This window comes from Erpetoichthys calabaricus, chromosome 3 (genome assembly GCF_900747795.2).
Source record: "Erpetoichthys calabaricus chromosome 3, fErpCal1.3, whole genome shotgun sequence".
Classification (NCBI taxonomy): Eukaryota; Metazoa; Chordata; class Cladistia; order Polypteriformes; family Polypteridae; genus Erpetoichthys; species Erpetoichthys calabaricus.
The window spans coordinates 187,811,923-187,836,648 of NC_041396.2; the positions used below are offsets into that span (position 1 = coordinate 187,811,923).

At 38.7% G+C, this 24,726-nt stretch overlaps 1 protein-coding gene across 1 annotated transcript in view; it reads left to right on the top strand.

The window, feature by feature from the left end:
* Positions 1–6,478: 6,478 nt before the first annotated feature.
* ppil6 (peptidylprolyl isomerase (cyclophilin)-like 6) overlaps positions 6,479–24,726 on the top strand; it is a 40,604-nt gene continuing 22,356 nt past the window's right edge. Inside the window, exons 1-3 of the mRNA XM_028796168.2 lie at positions 6,479–6,608; positions 13,575–13,670; positions 14,721–14,909. Coding sequence (XP_028652001.1) covers positions 6,525–6,608; positions 13,575–13,670; positions 14,721–14,909 — 369 coding nt within the window. The 5' untranslated portion in view covers positions 6,479–6,524. The remainder of the gene's footprint in view (positions 6,609–13,574; positions 13,671–14,720; positions 14,910–24,726) is intronic.

Below are 24,726 nucleotides of genomic sequence, written 5' to 3' on the forward strand. Positions count from 1 at the left end.
AATGAGCTCTGCTGGGAATTTTCAAAGAACTTTGCAGCAACTATATTTTGTTAAATTTGAAGCACAGATCTTTGTATCTGTATGTTGTTCACAAATAGTACGATCTACCAGTGAAGACAGATGAACAACTGGCATTGGAATGTTATGTTTGTGTATTTTTATTTTAATGTCTTAATTTTGTGCTAAAAATAGCCCAGTAAAGGAGTGGTGTGAAGCAGTAAGCCCCTATTTAAAAGCTGAAGCCTTTGTTTGTGAAGACAATATTTTTGTATATGTAAAAAAAAAAAAAAAAAATGCTTTTTACAGTACTACTCCACAAGGCTCACTTGTATTAGTTTTGTGGCTTACTTCCATCTTGGGGTGCCTTCTGCATGCCGTCTGCATGAACTACCTGTGCTCTTCTGACACCAACCTTGGACCAAAGGCTCTCCTGATTTTGAAGAATGTGTTTGTGTGTGTGTAGGTGACTGCTGTTTACTGACAAATTAATGACCTCTTGTAGCACCATTAGGCCGTAGTGTCCCTCAGTCCGTCCTAGTTTAAACTTTTTTTTTTTTTTTACGTGTACAATTATTATGAGTTGGCACATGTCTACTTGTTGCAAAAATCAATTGATATTAACCCTTACCAAGCAATGCACTGAATATTCACTATACAATGATAAAATGTACATGTATAATAATAAAAATTCTGGAATCTGTTAACTTAAAACACTAGTGCAATCATGTCCTTGATGGTGAAAGCCAAATTGACTCTCTTAACTTCCATGTTTTTTTTTTTTCTCAGCACCTACAAAGCTTGAATGATATTATTATTCAGCTGATGCCTTTATCCAAAGCAGCTTATAACATTTGAGACACAATTCGTCACATATCTTTTGTTTTTCCAACTGGAGCACAGGCAGGTGAAGTGATTTCTTCATGGTCTCACAGTGTAAGCAGTAAGATTTGAACCCACAGTCTCAGGGCTTGAAGTCCAAAGCCTTAACCAGTACAGTACACTGCTTGCAGGTAATGTGAATGATGCTGACAGGACAAATGCTCAGTTCTTCACTTTATTTATCTGACAGTCTCCAATACTACCTATAGTATGTGGGCTATCCATTCCATCAGTTTCCTCAAAAATGTTTTTTGAAATAAACTTCTAACCTAAGAGCTGTTTTTTTAAACCACGCTTTATCCCAGGCTCATAAAATCAATATTATTTGGTAAATGCATGCACTGTTTTTCCACACTAATCTTAGCAAGGAGCTATTTAGCCTGTATACAAGAATCCTCTAGAAACAATTTATTTCAATTGCATAAAAATTTTGAATGATCTCTTAATCCTGCATCGTGAAATGCAGTGCACATAAAGGAAAGCATTTTCAACAACTTAATCAGTTGTAACAAGTAGTACTTGTATAGAGTAAAACTTCAAACTAACTGCAAAAAAGAGAGCTCCCACAAACTTTACTATTAATATGGTAGCAGCAAGGTGAATTTGTCTTCTGTCAACATAGACAGGCATGGGAAATGGTGTACAAATTGACATGGAATGGGCAGACATGACCCTAATCCTCATGCGCAGAGACAGCTGATAGCGTACATGTGAAATGGCTGTGCCTTTGCCCTCGAACACTTGATGCTGGAGGGACCCAACAAGTGCACCCAGACTTTTAAAGCAAGACTTTCCTAGTGCTACAAAGTCACAGATTCATTAAAGATCAGAAGCCTCATTTGTAAACTGGTGCTTACGCACAAAAATGTTTCCATGTTCACTTTGAGATGATTAAAAGCTAACCTTGGTGTAAAGCCATGCACATTTTCACGGCAGCCTCAGACCATGTGCATACATTTTTCTGCTAGGTTTTGCAAACGGGCAGCACTCAGCGTTGGAAAAGTGCTACTGTTTCTATGTCGTTTCCCTTTTAAAAAATAAAAAAAATTCACATCTGTGACGTGGTCTTTATCAAACACACCAAAATGAACTGCTTATCGTTTACAAATTTAAGGCACTTGATTGTAATCATTCTGTAACAATATAGTGGTACATAAAATGGCCAAAGTATTCCACCTACCATAGCTGCTTTAGTGTTGTTACTCTCAGTGCACCACTCAAGAGTATTTTAACCCACTGTATCTGAGTGTGTAATCACAGCTATACAGCAGCTGATCGAAAAGCTCTACAGCAGGTTGAGTCAAGAGCATAAAGGATTATTGGGATACAGCTTCCAGCCCTGGAGGACATTTATAGCACATGCTGCAACCTCAAGGAAGGCCATCAGCATCTGCATGGATTCCACTTATCCATGGCACAGTCTATTTTAACTTCTCCCATCCAGCAAACACTTCAGAGACTTTCTTAAATGGACCTCAAGGCTCAGAAACAGTTTCATCCCAAGAGCTAGAAGTGCGCTCGATCAGTCCATCAAGTGCTCCAGGCGGAACTGTTTGTACTTATAATTACAATTACCTCACTTACGTTTCAACTGCACTATTTGTACATGTATAATATGCTTTCATATTGTATAATTTTTATTGTATTTCTTTATCATTTTATAGGAAATGATGTTCATGGAGGAGTTGCATATTGAATCTCATTGTACCATACAATGGCAATAAAGGTATTCAATTCAACAGAAGAGAGTACGTGTTTATAGATAATTATAACTGGCTTCAAAGTTGATTAAGATTTCCAAGAGCTATCAGCTGTGTGCTGTTAGATGCTTGCTGGGACTGGCGCAACCCTGGACGGATTGTTGGATGGAATAATTAAACATATATAATGAAGAGTTTTCAATGTTCCTTGAAAATTTTGAAGAATCTGTGTTCTAAGCTTACAGCTGGTTTTACATTTATTACAGACGCTTATTGTGTGGCAGTTGGTTACATGGAGAAAGAAAACTGAAGGACAGTAATTGGGCGTTGGTTTGTTTGACAGAGATGGTACTGCTGCAATAAATTATTCCATCCAGGGTCGTGTGTGTCCCAGCAAGCATCTTGCAGGAGGCAGGAACAATTCCTGGATGGGGGGCCAGCTCATGCTTAATACATGCTTTAATGCATTTCATCATGAAAATGATATCAAGTATGCATTTTAGTACTCTAAAATGTTCAGAGATCTGTAATATCATGAATTTAATGTATTCTGTTTGGCAATCACTGCCTGTGCGCTAATGTCGGTGTAAAAGAAAGCCCATTTAAGAAGCACGTAGTGATTAATGACTGGATAGGGGAATACAGAATACAAAGCATTTAATGCGCTACTTTAGTTATGATGGGATTTGAGAAACATCAATTTTATGATGAAGTTTAAGATGTTCTGCTTTAATTACAAAATAAACTGAGATTAAATTGGAAATTTTGAGATTAAAGTTGAATTTAATCTTAACATAAACCTTTTTTTTTCTTCAATGCGTCCCTATTTTTGTTCTTCTCTATGGACCTAATACGTTTACATATGATACTCAGACACTTGCCTTTTCACATTGATTTTCACATCTGATCACTTCTTGTTTATTTCGGGCGATTTATTTTTTTTATTCCTTCTGTTGAACAAATCACACTGTCTAAGCCACCAAATTGTACCTGCACATCGCATTCAGTGAAATCTTTCTATTTTTACAGGTGCTTTTGCCGTTGTCTTTTCACAAAACACAGAACGGAAGGGGTATTTATATTGATTTGCATATTCAATTGTGTGAAATTCTGGGAGGAGTTTGGGGTGAGGCTATAGGCGTGTGCATGTGCGTTAAAATTCATGTTGATTGGTGATCTATAAAGGGGAAGTGTGTGGATCTTTGCTTACACAGTTTTATGCTTCTGAATTTTTTTGTGCATACGCACATTTTTGTTTTAGTGTGAATTCTATTCACAGCATTATACATGAGGCCCCAGATCTTCATTGAACTCATTTTCTCTTATCGTAAGCCTGCAGGTGCAACTCTGTCAGCCACAATTTAGAAGCCATTTTAAAAGGTGTGTATACTGTGTGGCAAGCCTCAGCTTCACATTTTCTGATGACACCAACATCGTAGACCTTATCACCAACACTGATGAGAAAACAGGTTTACCGGTGGATTCAGTTGTGCCAGGACAACAATCTCGCCATTAATGTCAGCAAAAACCAAGGGGCTGGATAAAGACTTGAGGAAGTATGAGGCAGACCACACTGAAATTGAAGGGGATGTTGTTTAGAAAGGTGAACAGCTTCAGACATTTTGGAGTGACCATCACTGATAAACTAAACTGGGTACAACACATTTATTCTTTTGTCTAAAAGACTCATTGATGCAGCTACGTCATCAGATGTGTAAGGGCAGCTCGCATTTCTTCAGCTGTACTCCTGAACTTCTACACGTGCACAGTGGAGGCCATCCTCACTGACATGGTATCACATCCTGGTATGGCACCTGCACAGGTCAGAATGTAAAACACTGCAGAGGGCGGTGAAGACAGCACAGAACATTACCAGTACCCAGCTGCCTTCTGCTCAGCACATCCTCAACAATCGCTGCCTTAGAAAGGAAAACAGGATACTGTAATTAAAGATGTCAGCCATCCTGCAGAGCCACTCCTCTCACTCCTACAGCAGGACCACTGGCACTCACACCGGTCAATTCAGGGAGAGCTTCTATCCTCAAGTTGTAAGGTTGCTGAACAGCCAGTCAAAAAATTACGAACACTGTGTGTGTGTATACTGTAATTAATAATACATGTGTTTCTTTCTATATACATCTTTGTGGTGTGACTATTTGTTTACATTATAATTCGGTCACTGTTCTAAGAAAGTATGTAAGTAAGAATTTTCTTGTGCCGTGTACACCTAACAATGAGCCTGAACTTGAAAACACTTATTGTTCTGGATGTTAACCAGGGATCTTCTGTGTGCTGCCCTCACACTTCTGCCACAACATAAAAAGTGAGATAGTGGTCTAAACACAAAAGCATGTCCACATTAGAATTATGGAAAATAATCAACATTCATGTTTTGGACTGCTCTGATCAAAGTCCAGTCCTAAACCCTATAGGAATGCTGTGGCAAGATCCAAAAGTGGCTTATGCTCATAAACCTGCCAGTATTTTTGCGTTAAAGCCGTTCTGCCAGGAAGAGTGAACTAACATTTCTCCAAAGTGCTGTGTTCTATCGATACTGAAATATAGGGAGTGTTTGTTTGCAGCCAATGACATATTTCCAATAACAGTTGAAATCAAGTAGGAGGAAAATACTTCTTCACAGCAACCAATGAACAAACATGTTTGTAACAATCTTATGACAAATCCATCAGTGGAAGATAAAGACGAATAAAGGAAGCTTTGGAAGAGAGAAAAAAACAAACAGCGAATGCTGACATTTAGAAGAAAATAAACCACTTGATGGGAGTGGAGGTTCAAAGTTGAGCCAAGTGATGTCAAAGGGACTACCCAACCCCTCCTTGTGTTTCCAGTAATCCAGTATGGTGCACACTAGTGTAGTCGTGATTGAAGGTTTGATGCTGTGCTCATCACCATTGCTGCCATTGGCTGCAGTCCACTATGACCTTCCTCTGGACCAGTGACTTGCTTAAAGTAGCAGACATGATGATCACAGCATTAAATAACCAGCTCACAATTCAACTCTACTCTCTGCTCTTTTAAGAGTTAGTTCTTTGGTCTTAATTTGAATGTCAGTGGCCTAAGAGCAGCTGGCCTGTCATCCAAAAGTTTGGTGGTCCTGTGGCTGAAAACCTTGCCGCCAAGGATGGTTCTTTTTATACATGGGGTTATAAGAAAGTTTGTGTCTTGTGACTGCAGGGTACACTGCAGTGTAAGTTCTATACGGTAGAGGAGACCAAGGCCATTTAAAGCTTTACAGCTTCTCATGTCATCCAGATAGGCTACATCACGCATCTGGGGGTCTTCCATTTCATCCTTTCAGCCTTCATCATTGTGTACTCCTTTGCAGTCATTCTCTCTCGTATCCATATTCCCAGTGAATAACACAAAAACACTGGGTTTACTGTACTTCCTCATGTCATACCAGTTTAGTAATTTTATATTAAAGTTAAATTATCCATCTATTTTCTGCAGCCACTTTTTTCAGTATAGCTTGCTCTGGACACAGTTTATCCTGATTGCACTGAGTGCATAACAAATGCAAACACTGCGCAGGGCATTGGACATTGCAGGACACATCCTCACTCCGTAGAACTCCTTGGTGTCATTCATCTACCCGAAGTACACATCTTTGAGGTGCAAGCTTTGTGAGCACAGGGAGGTCCTGCAGATTCCACGTGCTGTACATAGTGAGCGGATCGCGACGTTCAGTGCAGGACTCTGAACGTTTAAAAACAGTTCTATAAAAACAGCATATTGAAGTGTCTAAAACATGCTCATAGAGACGAATTGTACTCAGTTAGTGATCCGCGTTTAAGAAAATAGTGAATTTCGTGCGCACGTCACCATACTGCCCAACGATCCGTCCGTCTGATTGGCGTTGCCGTGGAGACGGTCAGCTTGTTTACCCACGCGCTCCATACTGGAGAGAGGTGAGACAGAGAAAACATGGCTCTGCATCGGAAGATTCAGGTCGAGGTGGTCGGGCTCATGAGAGACCCCAGCTTTCAAGTGGCCAAATGTATTGCTGAGGTGACGCCGCTATTCGTATTTTGGGTGCCTTGAAACTGAAACGTGAAGGTCTCGGGGGTTGGTGGGTTGAGACAGTGGAGCTAACGCGTTAAAGTTGAAGCGGTTTAATTCTGAGTAGCCATCTAGCACCGTAATGAAGACGACTGTGTTGGGTCGGATTTTGGTTGCTTCAAAGTAAAAAAAAGAAGAAAAAAAAATGTGGGAGAGACGGAGGCTGCAGGCATTTCAACCTCATGATCGCAGATGTTTGGCATCATAAAATACGTAGCGGCTTTTCAAGAGTCTTTTGCGAAACCTTGTTAGAAAATTTACTTCATACAAGTCCATTAATGTGTTACTTTGAGGTACATGTTGGCGCAGTGATTTGCGCCAGTCTCTCCTAGCTCCGAGATCTGAATCTGAACCGTGTCGTTGACTGTTTGAAGCTTCAAGGTGCATTTTGTGTGTGTTTAAGTCATTCCAAGAGGACCCTCAATTTCATACTAGGAGGGCCACAGTGGCACAGGTTTTCATTTTAATTTTATATGCACAGAAGAATGAATAGAATAAACTAGTTAGAATGGGAAATTATTTAATATTATTTCTCTCAGCAGTAGATGACTGAATATGCATGCATAAAAAATCCCATAATCAAAGTCAGTGACATGGAGCCCATCCCAGCAGCCCAGGGCACAACACAGGAAACAATCTTTGACAACCACAGTCCATCACAAGGTACACACCCACACTGAGCTGGTTCAGAATCAGCAGTTAATCTAACCTACACAGTTTTGGGGATAGAACGGCATTGTGGCATAGTGGATAAGGCCTCAGACTCTGATGTTGTTGGTTCAAATCCCACTACTGATGCCGTACTAGCACGAGCTAGCTACTTCATCTCCTTGTGCTTCAATTAGAAAAACAAAGAAATGTAACCAGTTGTAACCAAATAATAATTAGGGATGGGCGGTACCACTATTTTTGAAATCGATACTGAGACAAGTATTTTATGTGTCAGTATTTCCAATACAGATACTGAGTAATTTTTTAAGAGCATTGGAATTTGTTTTCAAATGATGATAGTGTTTTAGGATGGCTAATAGTAATTGGTCTGTGTGTATCTAAATTAACTAATATCACAACACAGCTTTAACAGGGCGCAAGACAGGAGCAAACCCTGAACTGGGCACCCATCCATTGCAGAGCGAAGACATCAAACACACGCTAAGGCCATTTTAGCATCACCGACTCACCTAAACTGTATATCTTTAGAGTGCAGGAGGACATCCACATAGACACTGGGAGAACATGCAGACTCCACACAGGGAGGATCTGGGTCAGAAACCGCTGTCTCCTTACTGCAAGGCAGCAGCATTACCACTGCACCACCATGGTGCCCAGAATGACATGCAAATGTAATAAAGATAATATTAACTTTTATGTTTTCATAAAGATTTCATTACTTGTTTAATACATGTAAAATAGGCAATCACTTCACAAAAGTACTTAAAATGATCCCCTTAGAACAGTAACATTTATAAAAAATAATATTCCCACATTTGCATTTTCTGTTGTACTCTGCCCTTTTGTTTTATCAAGAAAGATTTTGTCATATTAGCTTTACAATTAGTTAAGTGTCAAAATTTGTATACAATGATATGCTTTCAGTCAGCCATTGTAATACTCAGTTTGTGCTTGTGCAAGGGGTGTAGGGTTGTGGCATTCTTGTGTCACAGTGCTTCTGCTCAGTACATGAGAGTGGAAAGTGTTGTAGTACATTATATGCCTTTGTGAGAATCTTGTTACCATATCTTAAAGAAAAAAATAGTAATTGATATTTTTCAATGGCATTCAATACCATATGAGTACAGTCTGAGCATTGAAGTATCAATTAGTGTGGTATCAATCTGTCCATCCCTAGTAATAATACATGATAATAACACAGGGAGAAAGTGGAGAAATCATATAGAAAACAACAAGGTGAGTGACCTGAAAACAGAACTTTGGATCCATTAAGCAGCAGCACTGACCACTGCACCATCCTGCATAAATTAATTACCGTATATACTTGTGTATAAGTTGGGTCTTGAAACCCAAAAAATCTGTCATAAAAATCAGACCTTGACTTATACGCCCGCTCAAAAATACGACACTTAATTTTTTTTTATTTTTATATCTTCTTGCCTCCTCCAGTCTCACATCAGTTTCTCAGACACATTGAATTTTGTTGCAGCAGTGCAGTTACCAACTTCTTTCGCCACTTCAACAGCTTTTAATTTAAAACCAGCTTCATATTTTCTTCTGATCAAACATTCCATCGTAGATAAGGGATGCTCTTACAATAAAGGTGTATAAGGGTGTGAGATACAAAAAACACAAATCAGTGCAAACGTTGCTTCAGAATAGTTTGGGTATTACCACGTGGTCACGTAGGCACAACAGAGAGAGAGAGAGGAGAGAGGTTAGGAGCACACACTGATACAGCGCATTGCCACACCCACATAGAAATAAAAGGCAGTGTGCTCCGTGGTTACTCTCTCAGGTGGGCGTTAGCATATCATAATCTCTTGGACAAATAGCGTGTGTTTTCCACATTCGACTTATATGACCGACATTTTAAAATACTGGAAATTATATGGTAAAATCAAGCCCCGACTCATCCACGGAAGAACTTAAATGCAAGTATATATGTTAGTTTTTTGAGTAGCTATACACTCACTGCAGAGGCTGCTGTGAGCAGATGCTTGCCATGGGATAAAACACAAGAAGCTTAATACTAACTAAAGAGCTTATCCATCTTGAACACATGAATTGAAAAATCAGAATTCATAATCTGTGCCTTTTTCTATAATAGGGAAAAAAATCTGCCTTAGCAAAGAGATAAAATTCATAAGTTATGTGCCTTTTTCTTTAGGAGATGTAAGTTGAAGTAAGCTTTCATAATTTTGTGTTTATTATTGTCTTTTGTCTCTTTATATGTATATATATATATATATATATATATATATATATATATATATATATATATATATATATATATATATATATATATATATATATATATATATATATATATATATATATATACACACACACACACACACACACTCACTGGACACTTTATTTGATACACCTTACTAGTACCAGATTAGACCCTATTTTGCCATCCGAACTGCTGTAATTCTTCATGACGCAGATTCACCAAGGTGCTGAAAACATTCCTCATTGATTTTGTTCCCTATTGACATGATAGCATTAAGCAGTTTCTTGCAGATTTGTTGGCTGCACATCCATGATGCGGATCTCCCTTTCCACCACTTCCCACAGTTTCTCTATTGGATTGAGATCTGGTGACTGTGGAGGTCATTTAAGTACAGTGAACTCATTGTCATGTTCAAATAACCAGTTTGAGTTGATTTGAGCTTTATGACATGGAGCATTATCCTGTTGGAAGTGGCCATCAGAAGATGGGTACACTGTGGTCATGGACATGGTCAGCAATGATACTCAGGTAGGCTGTGGCATTTAAATGAGGCTCAATTTGTACTAAGATGCCCAGATTTTGCCAAGAAAGTATCCCCCATATCGCTACACCACCACCACCAGACTGAACCGTTGATACAACAATGTTGTATGCTTTCATGCTTTCATGTTGTTGGTGGCAAATTCTGGTTGTACCATCTATATGTTGCAGCAGAAATCAAGACTCATCAGACTCAGACATTTTTCCAATCTTCTATTGTTCAAATGGTGAGCCCATTTGAATTGCAGCCTCAGTTGTCTGTTCTTAGCTGAAAGGCATGGCACCCTCTGTGGTCTACTGCTGTAGTCCATCTGCTTCACGGTTCAATGTGGTGTGTGTTCAGAGATGCTGTTCTGCACACTTCATTTGTTATGAATGTTTATTTGAGTTGCTGTTCCATTTCTGTCAGCTCAGACATGTCTGGGCATTCTCCTCTGACCTCTGGTATTAACAACAACAACAACAACATTTATTTATATAGCACATTTTCATACAAAAAGTAGCTCAAAGTGCTTTACATAATGAAGAAAAGAAAAATAAAAGACAAAATACAAAATTAAAATAAGACAACATTAGTTAACATAGAAAGGAGTAAGGTCCGATGGCCAGGGTGGACAGAAAAAACAAAAAAAAACTCCAGACGGCCCTTAGAAAAAAATAAAATCTGTAGGGGTTCCAGGCCACGTGACCGCCCAGTCCCCTCTGGGCATTCTACCTAACATAAATGAAATAGTCCTCTTTGTAGTTAGGGTTCTCACGGAGTCACTTGATGCTGATGGTCATACAGACTTCTGGCTTTTAATCCATCCATCATTGTTGGAACATCATGGTGCTTTGGGTAGATGGTGGTGGCGCAAGCCACCACCAAAAGGACACCGGAAAAGGAAACAGAAGAGAGAGTAGGGGTTAGTACAGATTCTGAATGAATAGTTATTATAATGAATTGGATATACAGAGTATCAGGATTAAATTACAGTGAAGTTATGAGAAGGCCATGTTAAAATAATGTGTTTTCAGCAGTTTTTTAAAGTGCTCCACTGTATTAGCCTGGCGAATTCCTACTGGCAGGCTATTCCAGATTTTAGGTGCATAACAGCAGAAGGCCGCCTCACCACTTCTTTTAAGTTTTGCTCTTGGAATTCTAAGGAGACACTCAGTTGAGGATCTGAGGTTGCGATTTGGAATATAAGACGTCAGACATTCCGATATATAAGATGGAGCGAGATTATTTAAGGCTTTATAAACCATAAGCAGAATTTTAAAGTCAATTCTGAAAGACACAGGTAACCAGTGTAGTGACATCAAAACTGGAGAGATGTGCTCGGATTTTCTTTTCCTGGTAAGGATTCTAGCAGCTGCATTCTGCACTAGTTGCAAACGATTTATGTCTTTTTTGGGTAGTCCTGAGAAGAGTGCGTTACAGTAATCTAGTCGACTGAAAACAAACGCGTGAACTAATTTCTCTGCATCTTTCGATGATATAAGAGGTCTAACTTTTGCTATGTTTCTTAAGTGAAAAAATGCTGTCCTAGTGATCTGATTAATATGCGATTTAAAACTCAGATTACAGTCAACGGTTACCCCTAAGCTTTTTACCTCCGTTTTGACTTTTAATCCTAATGCATCAAGTTTATTTCTAATAGCCTCATTGTATCCATTATTGCCAATCACTAAGATTTCGGTTTTCTCTTTATTTAATTTGAGAAAGTTACTATTCATCCATTCTGAGATACAGGTTAGACATTGTGTTAGTGAATCAAGAGAATGGGGGTTATCAGGTGCTATTGATAAATACAGCTGTGTAACAAGGCATTTTTGCCCAGAGAACTGCTGCTCACTAGATATTTCCCCTTTTTTGGACCATTCTTGGTAAACCCTAGAGGTGATTGTACATGAAAATCCCAGTAGATCGGTAGTTTCTAAAATACTCAGACCAGCCCGTCTGGCACCAACAACCATGCCACTTTCAAAGTCTCTTAAATCACCTTTCTTCTCCATTCTGATGCTCAGTTTGAACTTCAGCAGGTCATCTCGAAAGTGGCTAATGCCTAAATGTATTGAGTTGTTGCCATGTGAATGGCTGATTAGATATGTACTATTTGTTCTGTTATGTGTATTGTACTGTATTGTATTGACCCCCTTTCTTTTTGATACCCACTGCATGCCCAGCCTACCTGGAAAGGGGTCTCTCTTTGAACTGCCTTTCCCAAGGTTTCTTCCATTTTTTTCCCTACAAGGGTTTTTTTGAGAGTCAAGGCTGGGGGGCTGTCAAGAGGCAGAGCCTGTTAAAGTCCATTGCGGCACTTCTTGAGTGATTTTGGGCCGGGATGCCCCTTCGACACTTGGTCCGGGGGAATTGCCATGGGCTACTTGGTGCTTGGTGGCAGCCCCCCTGGATGGGTTGCATCGGGGCCACAAGCATGGGACTTTGGAGTTCAGCCTTGTTGGACTTCATGGCCACCACCAGGGGGAGCTGCATGGCTTAACAAGCCCGTGTGGGCAGGAAAGCAGCCACACCCGGAAGTGCAGCCTGAATTAGGTTAATTATCACCTGAAGCACTTCTGGGTGGGCTATATAAGGAGCCAGCAGCCACCACTCCGGGAGCCAGAGTCAGGAGGAGGAGGACAACGCTTGCCAGCAGGAGTGGTGGTGAAGACTAGAGTGTTTTGTTTTGGTGTATTCACTTTGTGCTTTTGAGACTGTGCTGTGCCTGTGGGACACGGGGAAGACGTGCCCCACAGGTGACGACAACAAATTTATTTATTTATTATTTATTATTTTTATGTGTGCCTCCCTGTCTCTTTGTGCCAGATATATATCATCCAGGATGTTCTCTGCATGTAGTTTGCATGTTTTCCTGGTGTCAGTATGCTTTTCCTCCAGATGCTCCTGTTTCCTCCCACAGTCCAAAAACATGCATGATAGGTGAATTGGCTTGGCTAGGTTGGCCCCTCATGTGTGTGTGTGTCCAGCGATTGTTCCTGTATTGAGCTCAGTCATTATTGTGATAGGCTCCAGCTGCCCCATGACCTCAGCCCTGGATTATTGGGTATAAAGGATGGTTGGATATATATATAATTTGCTTAGATATGAGTATTTAATTATTTTGAATAGTATTATACAGTGTAAAGTATGTTGCACATGTATAATTTACTTAGATATGATTAAGTACCAATAATTCAGCCAACCATCCATTTCGTGGTCCCCCATATCCACTACAGCATTGAAAGGGTCTGCAGCTATGCAGGTGACATCAGGCACAGTGCAAACAGAAACCCTGAATATGACAGCCACGTATTCCAGATAACCAAGAGCTCTATTTGCTGTTTTACTCTAAATGTAAACTCAGTCTGAAAACAGTGATGTGATTGTCATGTAGCTGGATGTTTCCAGTCTTTTTACTCTTTAAAATAGTTTTTCTAACTTGTAAATTTTCTAAAATTTGTATGTTTTTGAAAAGCAGGGTTTGAATCAAAACATGCCCAGAACATTTTTAGAACCAGCCTTTCATCCCATGTTGGAATGTGCGTGGAATGAATATTTAAACAATAAGAAAAAGGTATGTGATGCATAATTTACTTCATTTCAACAACTGAGCACAGTATCCAAATATGACACAGAGACTCATTTTAATGGTCAAATCAGAATTTACTACTAGAACAATTTAGGTCTTAGCTAACCAAAGAAGCATAAATTGAAATAAATGGTGCTGTCTTTTTAGACAAGGTTCTTAATAGTTCTTGTGTATTTTTTTCTTGGTTATATTCTCTAATTTTTGGTTCGAACAAGGAAGGCAGTGCAATGCCCAATTCATTCCGTAATTTCTGAACAACTTTACTCTGAAGTGTTGGTGTAGTCATGTGAGTTTTCAGGGGGAAGCACAATGGAGCATTGGGTAGTGCTGTTACCACCATGACTAGAGCCCTGTTTGATTCATAGCCTTTACTGTAGAATTATTATTTTCTTGGGAGCTACTGTAGATACTTTAATTTCCTATTACAGTGGAAAAACACACCATCTGATTGATGGGAAGCTCTAAACTGGTTAATTGCGAGTAAGTGAAGGCATATGGGGCTGTACCTCAGTGGCCTTGTGACAGACTACTGTCTCATTTTGGCCTGACTCGTGCCTTCATCCTATACTACTTCAACCCTTTATGAGAGAAAGCAAGGTTCAGAAAATGAATAACTGGGCAGATAGGTGCGATATTAAATAGATAGATAGATAGATAGATAGATAGATAGATAGATAGATAGATAGATAGATAGATAGATAGATAGATAGATAGATAGATAGATAGATAGATAGATAGATAGATAGATAGATAGATATGAAAGGCACTCTGTGATATATAGCAAGTGATCAATGATGGATAGAGATAATTGAGAAATAATTTGTTCTTAGCATTAATGATCCATAACTGGCTCATGGTTAGAAATAAGATGTCTACATATTGTAAATGCTGTATATACAGTATATGTATACCAGTTACAAGAAAAGCTACATTACCATATTATGATATTTATTGTCAAAATATTTCACTTAGTATCTGTCAAAAGGTTTTCATTTATGTGTTGTATGTGAACTTTTCTTCTTTTGATGCAAACAGGAAATCCGTGGTGACACCTGGGAATATTCTTCTCCCCTTATGTGCTTTGTCAATGGAAAACTTCTCGGCGCAGAAAAGGAGTTTATATCTTGGGCAGAACACAAATGGAACTTTACCTTTTTTCGTCCGCCTGCTCTTTACCAAGCACTGGCAGAAGAATTTTATTCTCAGCAATTAAAGGAAACAAAGGTGAGTATGAAGTTGGGGTACCATTAGCCCTACTGATGGAGTGAACTGCTGGCACTTTCGGGAATCTACCCAACCATTATATGGGTCATAGGCCTATGCTAAGGGCATCAGGCACAAAGCAGGAACCAATGTGAATGGGGCACCAATTCACTGCTGAACACACACACACACACAATGACATGGGACCAGTTTATACTCACCTCTCAATCTTTTATGTACATGTTTGTAATGTGGGAAGAAAACTATGAGAAAAAATCATTGAGACACAAAGAGAACATGCAGGCTGCACTTAGAGTGTAACCTGTCCAGGATCCAAACTTAAAACTCTGGAGCTGTAAAGCTAAATACTATACCACCAATCCTGCCCACAGCTAAGAATAAGAACATTTTAGACTTTACTATGAATATATGTAAATGCATAATCCAGGTGTTTTTGACAGAGATTCAACTTGATTAGAAAGCATTAGAAAAGTCCAACCCCTACTGTTGCTGGTATAAGAAAATTATTCCATATTAAAAGTCCATTCTAATAGAGGCTGAAATGAGAGCTGTTTGTTCAACATGTTAAATCAAATAGAAAGACTGAAGAGGTGTTGGACATGCCTTAGCACTGAGCACGTGTAGAACTGTGAAGACAGTTCATATGTGGCGTTATCAGTCCAATTGACACATCAGTAATAAGAAACAAGTTACAAATTACTTGTGTGGTGTGATATTCAAATGCATTTGAGAACTTTGTTTCTAATAGCTTTTTACAATATCATGTAATTAAAATGGAGCCCAAATCGGCTTTTGGTGGCCAAAATAGACACCATAGACACCAGATTCCAACTTTAATGATATTAAAATTGCATTTTTTTCAACTTTTGTTTTGATTGTTGTGACAGGTTTGTGGCTAAATGTACTTCATTTTTATTTAACATAAAATGTTTGAAAGAAATCCTAATGGGAAGGTAAAATCTATGTAGAAATTTCAAGCTGAAATTGTTTCTTGCAACAGACACTGATGGATAATTTTGGCAATTTGCTGATTAATTATTTGGCCAGAGAAATACTGAATCATTTTAATGTTCAGACAATGCAGCTATGAGGTCAAATAAATACTTAGTATGTCTTTATTCACTGTATGAATAATCCTTTCCTCTTCAATTCAGTTGTTTATTAATTAGGTGGCTTTTTATTTTCCCTTTGTGCCTCTTTTTACTTTTACATTTACACAAGGTCATTTAATTTACCTGACATGACTTCAGGCAGCTGGAGAGGTAAATTAGTATTTCAGCAGTTGATGTGATGGTGAAATACAGGCCACATGCGGGACTCAGCTGCCATTTCAATAATATGTTTTGGGGAATTTGTTTTCATGGGCTACCCTGATAAAATCTTGATAGTCTGAAAAATTGCAGTGTGATCAAAAAAAACTGAGAAAAACATACGTATGGGGGAAGTGTGACCGTGGTGAGGTCTGCGGTAGGAGTGACGGATGCATTCAAATTGGAGGTGGGATTACATCAGGGATCAGCTCTGAGCACTTTCTTATTTGCAATGGTGATGGACAGGTTGACAGACGAGATTAGACAGGAGTCCCCGTGGACTATGATGTTTGCTGATTACATTGTGATCTGTAGCGATAGTAGGGAGCAGGTTAAGGAGACCCTGGAGAGGTGGAGATATGCTCTAGAGAGGAGAGGAATGAAGGTCAGTAGGAACAAGACAGAATACATTTGTGTGAATGAGAGGGAGGTCAGTGGAATGGTGAGGATGCAAGGAGTAGAGTTGGTGAAGGTGGATCAGTTTAAATACTTGGGATCAACAATACAGAGTAATGGGGATTGTGGAAGAGAGGTGCAAAAGAGAGTACAGGCAGGGTGGAATGGATGGAGAAGAGTGTCAGGAGTGATTTGTGACAGACGGACGTGAAAGGGAAGGTCTACAGGATGGTAGTGAGACCAGCTATGTTATATGGGTTGGAGACAGTGGCACAACCAAAAAACAGGTGACAGAGCTGGCAGTGGCAGAGTTAAAAATGCTAAGATTTGCTTTGGGTGTAACGAGGATGGACAGGATTAGAAATGAGTACATTAGAGGGTCAGCTTAGGTTGGATGGTTGGGAGACAAAGTTAGAGAGGCGAGATTGCGTTGGTTTGGACGTGTGCAGAGGAGAGATGCTGAGTATATTGGGAGAAGGATGTAAAAGAGGAAGGCCTAAGAGGAGGTGTGTGGATGTGGTGAGAGAGGACATGCAGGTGATGGGTGTAACAGAACAAGATGCAGAGGACAGAAAGATATGGAAAAAGATGATCTGCTGTGGCAACCCCTAATGGGAGCAGCCAAAAGAGGAAGAAGAATCAAAAAAGCTGAGACTGGTAAATTATTCATTAATGACCTAGGATGAAAACTGGAAGCATGGAGTATAGTATTCTGATCAGTAGGGCTTCTATAAAGTGTAAATAGGAAAGAGGCTATTATAACATACATTGTAATATCCAAGAAAGAAATAGAAGTAAAATCATAGTTCAATGTGAAAGATAAGTTCTGATCACAGCTATTAACATAGCTGAGTAATGAACCAAACTTAACCATTAAAAATCAAAAAAACATTATTGATAAATCATAGCCACACAACAACCTGATCAAAATATGGATTATTGGAGGAGTATACAAATTGCTCCTCCAAATGTACAACATACAGATTGGCTATGCTAGGTCTGAAAGCCACCCTCATCGGGACTATTTTGTGTTGGTTATAGGACTGATTGTTAAAAACAAAAAAAGTTCTGATTTAAAGTCACATTAGAAAGTTGAACAATAAAGTCAATGTAGTTCAATTGATAATCTGAAAAATGCAACAATTTGTTCTGCAGCTGGTTGCAGAGTATTAGTGTAAAGGGATTTTATGTTTATAGTGACTGAAATGTAGCCATTGTGGTACGTCATTCTTTGTAAATGACTCCTCACATGAGCTGAGCACTTAATGTAAGATCAAGAGCATAGGACAAAGGGAGCAACATGAAAATCTGGAAACTGGGTTATTGGTTAGAAAACAGAATCAGTAGCTGGGATAATTGGATGACCAGGTAGATTACTAACATTCTTATAAATTTTAGGTCAGAGTTAACAAAATAGGGTAAATGGGGATGCTGTTTACATAAGAATGGCGTTCATAACCTGATTTATCATTGAGTTGTTTGAAGTAGTGTCAATGACTACAATAGCTCCACCTTTGTGTGCTGGATGAACAGTTATATTCAAATCATTGCTTGAACTAATTAATGCTTTCATTCATCAGGTTTATTATTATTAAACAGTTTTTGGATGTGCTTCTCAGTAGAGTCTATGTCTTGAAATATCAGTTGACAGAAAGTACCAACCTCTGGTTCAGAAGGAATGGGTGGATTAAATGTGCATTTTTTCAGTGATCATTGATCTTTTTCCCTACAAAATTTCTTTGAGGAGTAAGTGCATCAAATTTCAATAGCATCAATCCGTGGGGAACCATGTTGTTCCATGTGGACAGACAGACATGATGATGAACATTTTATGCACATCTAAAACTTAAACAAGGACCCGTTGTAGTGTGAGTGGAGCCTTGCAATGGTCAGGTGCCCCTTCACTCTAATAGCTCAGTTAGCCTGTGACCCTCTTGATCATCAGCAGATTAAGTATTATGTTATTGTTCTGTTCTGTTCAGTTCTTCTTAACTCCTTTGGTTAGCTAATCAGTACTCATTGCAGGTATCAATTGACTGAGTTTTAAACCAAAAGAAAATATCACCTACATTTTATTTGTATGTTATTATTTTCCCCTAATGTAGTTTCTTATGGCTGTTTTGCAATCATGTTATAGTAATGAACAGATTAGTTTTGAATTCTTTTAGGTTTTTCAAACTAGTTACTCCAGGTACTGGCTATTTTAAAGAGCCAGTGTAACACTCAAAAGAAGATTGTTGGGGTACATTTGCTATTACTCAACTAACTTAAATTAGCTTTACTCAAAGGGTCTAAATAGGTTTTAAGGCTTTACGTATCCATAAACAGAACAACTGAATTAAATTTCTTGTAACGATTCAACTTTATTGTCATTGTACAAGTGTAACAAAATTTAGTTATCGCAATCCCCTTGCGGTCAGAGCGCAGGGTCAGTCATAGTACAGTGCCCTGAAGCAATTGCAGATTAAGGGCCTTGCTCAAGGGCCCAACAGAGTAGAATTGCTGGGATTCGAACCAGCAATCTGTTGGATACTGGGGCATATGCTCAGCCTCAGAGCCACCGTTCCACCTGATGACATATTAAGCAGTATAATTTTTAAAAAGAATGGATTTCATTGCTTTATTTAATTAACAGCACCACTCACATAAATCATTTTTAGTGTATATTGCCATTACCCAATTATTAACTTTACTTAAAATGAATGTCTTTAAGATTTAAAAAATTATATTTAGGAAAATTAGTAATTGCGCAGCTACTTCAAGTTGAATCAGATAAAAATGAACATGTTTGTAGGCTTTACATCTGTTTCTAGCATAACAGACATCATTTGTTTGGTTGCCATAATAACTCAATTAATTTATATTTACAAAAAAAACTCATTGCATTAAATCACCAATCATGATAGAATTGAGTGTTGTCAAATGTTTTTACATTTGATTTGGCTGTGGTTAGTGATCAAGCAACTTGCCAATTTAATTAAAACGTGAAAATAACATTTCTAAAAACAAACATTTGCTTTTTTGGGTGTATTTATTTGATAGGAAATATCTTGTAATGCATGAGTGTGCAATCAACAGGTTGAAATTTTATTAATATTTAGTACCGTATATACTCGTGTATAAGTCGGGTCTTGAAACCTGAAAAATCGATCATAAATTCAGACCTCAATACCTCAGTATTCAAAAATACTGCATGCTGTATACAAAATACTACTATACACAGAATTTTGTTGGAGGAGCGCAGTTACCAATTTCTTTCACCACTTCAACAACATTTAATTTAAAACCAGCTTCATATTTTCTTCTGATCAAACACTCCATTGTAGATAAGGGATGCTCTTACGATAAAGGTATATGAGGGTGTGAGATACAAAAACACAAAACAGTGCAAACGTCGCTTCAGAATAGTTTGGGTATTACCGTGTGGTCACGTAGGCACAATACATTGAATAAAAGGCAGTATGCTCTGTGGTTACTCGCTCAGGTGGGAGTTTAGCATATCATAATCTCTTGGACCAATAGCGTGAGTTTTCCGAATTTGTCTTATACAACTGACATTATAAAATACCAGAACTGATATGGTAAAATCAAGTCCCAACTTTCCTCCCAACTCTGGATCAATGATGCGAGGTAGTCAGTTCTTTTTGTTTTAGCTGCCCCAGAAGTGCTCACAATCTTCCACACACATGGTCTGTAAGCATTTCCAGGTGAGACGAAAATTCCCATGACGTAGAGACTCCCCAAACCGGCCGCTACCACTGGCGGATCCCACAGGGCTGTCCCCTGGGACTACAATTCCTGGTATGTCCTGCAGGCACCCATGTGGAGATCCGAGCCTGAGCTTGCTGCCACCTACTGTCCTGGGGGAGACAAAGCCCTGTGTAAGCTATCTCCCCCTGCCCTTCCTAAGGGTGTCCTCCCTCACTCAAGTATGCTGTTGTTCAAGGCAGAACTCATAGCTATATGTGAGCACTTCAAGTGGTGAGCTGAAAGTGGCATTCATATGGCGTTCAAATGGCATTCACGTGGTGCCCACTGATTCTGTTGATCATATTTATTTTTTAAAAACAATCATTAACCTTTATTATTAAGTAGGCAAAATAATCAAAATAAAACACAGCATACAAAATTTAGGTAAAAATGGTCTCAATCTAAAATAACAATAATGGATCATTTTGTTTAAAATCTCTGGTATTCATCCTCAGGTATGATTTCCGGCTTTGCTCCACTCAGGAACATTTGCTTCATCAATCAACATTTGCCTTTCCTGCAGTTACAATTCCTGGATTTTGTGCAAACTGTCATGGAAACATGTTCTTGTTGGTCACAGATTTATGTTGTTTTAAAATGCAAGATCAATCAAAATGATCCCTCAGTCACTCCTGAGCTTTTGCCCTTGGCTTGGATGAGGTGTTTTTTTGTGTTACTCAGAAAGGTTTAGATAAAGTGTGATCCCAACTCATCTCCTATTACAGTTCAAACAACTGTACTTTTAAAGTGTATATGAGAGCGAGGGAGCCCTGACTCCCCCATCCTAACGTTTTGCAAACTGCAAGGCAGATGGCTGCATAATCTCACTCCTGCATATTTTCATTTTTCTTTCTGTCTGCACCTGTTCCTGTTGTGAATGCTGTTGAGGTGGAGGAGTTCACTATATTTTTGGGAAGAGTAAAAGTTCAGGGTATGAAAAATACTAAAAAGGAGCTGGCATAGTAGGGGTCATTTTACTGAAAAATTAACAGAATTTGAGCAACCAAAACAAAACTGAAATTCAACAATTAGTAGTAGAAAATGATCTGAAGCAAAGGTCACAATCAAATTTTCAAAATATGTACCCTACCAAAAATAACAAAGCACCCCATGAGAGATTTTGTTTAGATTTTCCAAACGCTTGGATGAGGCTGATTTTGAAATGCCATTATCAGTATTATGATTTGTATTTATGTACTGTATGTATGTATATGTATGTATGTATGTATTTATTTATTTCCAACTGTTCCATGGTCTTTAAAAACTATTTAGATTAGATTAGATAAACTTTATTAATACCAAGAGGAAATTCACATGCATACAGCAGCAGAAACATAAAAGCAAGGATACAGACTCACAGGACAGATAATACAGGCAATCAATCATTCGAAATGTAAAGAAAAATAAATAAATACATATAAATAAATAAATTTATATTGTTAAGATATTTAAAAAAGGTATTTCAAAGTATACTTAACAAGTGCCAGTTATTGAATTGCCTGATAGCACTTGCACACCATAGTGGAATGAGCCTGTGGCTAAAAGTGCTTTAAGAGAGCACCTCCTGGAGGGGATGAAGGGGATTTTTCATGATGACGTCAAGTTTTGCCACCATCCTCTTTTCTACAACAGCTTCCAGTATGTTTTATTTGTAATTGAGCATGCTTTCTTGATAAGTTTGTTCAGGCATTGTGCTACGTTTGAGCTCAGGTTGCTTCCCCAGGAGACCGCAGCGTAGAGCACCACACTGGCTGCTATGGACTGATAGACCATTTCCAGCCACTTGCTGCATACATTAAAGACCAGAGTCTCCTCAAGAAGTACAGTCTGCTCTGGCCTTTATGTGTTGTCAGACCAGTCCAGTTTGTTGTTTATATGAACCCCCAGGTACTTGTAGCTTTGCACCACTTCCACGTCCTCCCCCTGAATGGTGACTGGTCTCAGAGGCTCCTTGGCACGCCAGAAGTCCACCACCAGCTCTTTTGCCTTGCTGATGTTGAGTTGCAGGTTGTTGTCCCTGCACCACAAGACAAAGTCCTCCACATCCTTCCTGTACTCATCTCCATTATTAAGGCACCCTACGAAGTTCAAGTAATCTAAAAATTTCTGTAGATGGTAAGCTTATGATGGAAATTTGTTGTATAGAAGGTGAACAGGAAGGTTACTTACTTAAACTTTCTTGCATTTTAAAGGTCTACAAATCTACTGGTAATAGTTACTTTTTGTTAACACATGTTTTACTAGTGTTAAATATGATTAATGTTGTCCCACTGTGCTATTTTGTTTTTATTATGGGCACCACCATTCTGGGACAGTTTTGTTGATAGTTGCTAAGCTACTTGCATTCACAAACTAATGACCTTTAGCATCTTTCCTATTATTAGTTTCTAAATTACTGGTTACAAAAACTTTCTGCCCTCTGACATTATGTTTGGGCTATGGTTGTGTGTTCCTTTTTTGGCTTATTACGTAGCTAGCCCTCTGTTCTTTCACCATGATTCTGTACTTGTGTTGAGGTTTGTCTGTTTAAATTTAGTCTTTCTGGTTATGACTCCTTCTTTCTGATCTGTCTGTGCCATTTCCTGATTCCATTTTCTCTCTCTCTCTCAAACCTGCTGTCATTCTGTTCAAGCAGTACAGTGACATTGTATGTCACATGACTTGTGTCTCACGTAACTGGCAATGTTCATAGTAACAGTAAACAACCTGTGCACAGCCATGAAAGATTAGTACAAAATGGTGGGTAGCATCTGGAAAACAGAATGGTGTTACAGTGACATCACCAAACACAGCAAAACATTAATAACAATGAAACACCAAAATGCACAGAAATTTGAAAAAATTAAACATTGTTTGAGAAACACAGAAATTGAGGTTGTGTGGTATTCTCTGGACTGCCATATACTGGTGTCTCTGGTAACCTGGCAGCTATCCTCCATGGCTCATCTAACAACTAGGAAAATAAGCCTGGCCAGCAAGTGACAGGCAATATTTTTAAATGGCCTAGTATGATGATCCACTGTACAATGGCAGATATTTGCTGTTTTCCAGCAGCAACCTATGCTCAGTGTACATCTCCCATGGTAGACCCTGCTGTTGCACACCACTTCCTTTAGAAGATATGCCTTAAAAAACAGCCTACATGCTCCACTGTTTAACGTTAATACTCAACATCTGGATAGTTTTTGTGGGTATGTTAAAGCAAGAGCAGAACAAAGGAAGACATTCTTCATGCTGTCAAATACATCTCCTTCTGTTCTGCCTTTAATAATTAAATTTCATTAAGCTGGAATAATTGCTTTTCCTTTTTTTAAATGTATTATAGTCTATTAAATATACTGTTAATCTGCTCTTCCTGTCCTTATCTAATACTGTCTTCATTTAATACATTGTTTTATCTTGTTCTGTGATTTAAATTGTCTACATTTTTGCTTGCTTTGACACAGTTGTTTAACAATACTGCCTTGTGGTTCCTACCCTTAATTCCTGCTCCGGTCACAGTTTAGATGGACTTTGCATGTTTTCGGCATGAATCTTTCTTTGGGTTCTCTGTTTCTTTTTGCTTATATCCCTAAAATGTGAGAGTTTTAATTGGCAGTTCTACATTAGACTCGGTATGAGTGAATGAAGCTCAAGTGTGGTGGACTAGCACCCCATCCAACTGGATTAAGCAGGTTCAATGCACAATGAATGAGTGCTTGATTTATATTTTTTAAGTCATTATATTTCAGTTGTGTTACACCTAACAAATATTACAAATCTCAACTGCTGAAAAAAGTTTGATGAGAGCAGGCCAATCAGCTTCAGTATAGTTCACTGGTTTTGTTTACTTATCTTTCCCTTTCTAACATAATAAATCCAGATTTGAATATGTCTAAGGTGAAAATCACTTTCCCATTTCTTGGCAGAAAATGGCTAATTAACTCCTTTTAATATGGGCCCCCATATATTAGAAGTCTTGACATGTCTGTTTAATAATCTTGATCAGCTGATGCATAGTTTTGGCCCATTCTGGTCACTTAGTAGTTGTGATGTTTCAAATCACTACCCCTTAGTGATTGCAATAGTGCAGAAAAACTACATGTATTGGCTTGATCTGAGGAAACCCTGTATATGTAAAGATATACTATATTATATACAGTAGTTGGGCGGCACGGTGGCGCAATGGGTAGCGCTGCTGCCTCACAGTTAGGAGACCTGGGTTCACTTCCCGGGTCCTTCCTGCATGGAGTTTGCATGTTCTCCCCGTGTCTGCGTGGGTTTCCTCCGGGTGCTCCGGTTTCCTCCCACAGTCCAAAGAGATGCAGGTTAGGTGCATTGGCGATCCTAAATTGTCCCTAGTGTGTGCTTGGTGTGTGTGT